Here is a 2,027-nt window from a genome sequence, read left to right as displayed (position 1 = left end):
AATATGGTACGTTGTTTGCTCTCTGCCAGAAAGGTTCCCAAGTTATTTTGGCCTGAAGCTGTAAACTGGACATTTTATTTATTGAATCGATGTCCAACGCATGTTGTGAGGAACATCACTCCACAAGAAGCTTAGAGTGGAATTAAACCTTCAATATACCATTTTCGAGTTTGGGGATGCCTGGCTCATGTGCACATACCAGAGGCAAAAAGAGGTAAGCTTGATGATAAAAGTTTTCCTTGTATTTTATTGGGTGTTAGTGAAGAGTCCAAGGGTTATCGTCTATTTAATCCTAAGACAAAGAGGATTGTTATTAGTAAAGACGTTATATTTGAAGAAGAGAAGAGTTGGGATTGAGGTCCAAATTATAAAGAGCAAATAGAAACTGAGTTGTTGTGGGGTGATGATGATAAGTTACATATTGATGAATTTGAAGAAAATATTGAAGTTGATAGTGATGGTGCGAATAGTGAACATAATGAAAGTGTCATTCGAAATGAAGCAACAATGAATTCACAGGAACACATAATTCAAGGGAGAGAAAGAAGAAAGCCAAGTTGGATGGAAGACTTTGTTACTGGAGAAGGATTAAGTGAAGAAGATGAAGCTGAGATAACCTATATAATACAAGATGTCACAAGTGAAGATCCAATTTTATTTGAGGAAGCTGTTAAAAAAGAAAATATACTCGCTTTCACAAATTCTGATTATGAAGAAGATGGAAATGGTTGATTTATTGAAATAAACTGACATGCTGGAAGTCAGTTTAAGGGAGGGAATGAAGAGATATTTTATTTTGCATAATAATGCCTCATTTGTAGGCACTTTCTGTTACTGCATAAATAATGCCTACTTTCTAGGCACTTTTATTTTTTAGTTGTTATCTATTCTGTTACATGAGTGCTATTTAATAGCCTCTTTAATTTAATAAACGTACTCAGTTGGCAAGAATAGCATTATACCTTTTTATTCTTTACATTTACATAAGAGAACTTTAACTTAAATAGAAGTTGAGTTGGATTCGACTTGCATAGAAAGAGAGGGCTTATTGCACAGAGAGAGAGGGCTTATTGCAGAGTGAGAGAGCGAGCTTTTATTGCAGAGAGCGAGAGCGAGTTTTTATTGCAGAGAGCGAGAGCGAGTTTTTATTGCAGAGAGCGAGAGCGAGTTTAGAGAGAGTGCGAGCTTATTGCCGAGAGAACGAGAGAGCAAGTGTATTGCTGATTGCAGAGAGCGAGCTTATTGCTGATTGCAGATAGACAACTGATTGCAGAGAGTGAGTTTATTGCAGACAGAGAGCTAACGAGAGCTTACTAAAGTTTCTAAGTGGACTTAGGTGAGCTTGACTAGTAGGTTCATTAATATTCCATCTTTAAGCTTGACTCGCAGGTGTTTAAATTTTACTAGACTTATATGAGTTATTAAGATGGATTTAAACTAAATTTCATATTTAACATTTAACTTAATATGATCAGTTAATTACTCACTACAAGAAATATAGGAATTATCTACTGATTTTTACATACAGATTTTATATACAGATATTAAAAAGAGAGTTACATAGAGATATTATTAGGGATGACAACGGGTTGGGTTCGGGTCGGATAGTGTGATACCTGAACCCGACCCGCATGTAAAAAAGTGTACTCGTACCCGTCGGATACCCGTATAAAAAAAATCCGCAGATTTTTTTCAATCCGCGGATACCCGTTGGATACCCACAAATATTATTAAAAAAATATTTTGTTTTTAAAAAAATATTTTAGATTTCCATGAAGGAAATATGTAACATCAGCCGTCCAAAAGGTTTTGGGCTTTTCCTGTTCCAACATCATCAAAAAAATCTTCTATTAATTAGTATTGAAAATGAAAGAAAAGTCATTATTACTGGAATCATTTTTCGATCTTTAAAAAATATTCCATTAATTAGTATTGAAAATGAAAGAAAAATCATTACTGGAACCATTTTTCGATCATAAAAAAATCTTCCATTAATTAGTATTGAAAATGAAAGAAAAGTCATTATT

General features: G+C 34.1%; 1 protein-coding gene across 1 annotated transcript in view; it reads left to right on the top strand.

Annotated features, from left to right (window-relative positions):
• Positions 1–6: 6 nt before the first annotated feature.
• Positions 7–2,027, top strand: part of LOC111241399 (CRM-domain containing factor CFM3, chloroplastic/mitochondrial-like) — a 4,326-nt gene continuing 2,305 nt past the window's right edge. The window contains exon 1 of the mRNA XM_022779045.1: positions 7–214. Coding sequence (XP_022634766.1) covers positions 188–214 — 27 coding nt within the window. The 5' untranslated portion in view covers positions 7–187. The remainder of the gene's footprint in view (positions 215–2,027) is intronic.

Source organism: Vigna radiata, chromosome 3, assembly GCF_000741045.1.
Source record: "Vigna radiata var. radiata cultivar VC1973A chromosome 3, Vradiata_ver6, whole genome shotgun sequence".
In the NCBI taxonomy this organism is placed as follows: domain Eukaryota; kingdom Viridiplantae; phylum Streptophyta; class Magnoliopsida; order Fabales; family Fabaceae; genus Vigna; species Vigna radiata.
The sequence above is the reverse complement of the archived record's forward strand: the minus strand, read 5'-3'. Positions and strand labels throughout refer to the sequence as shown.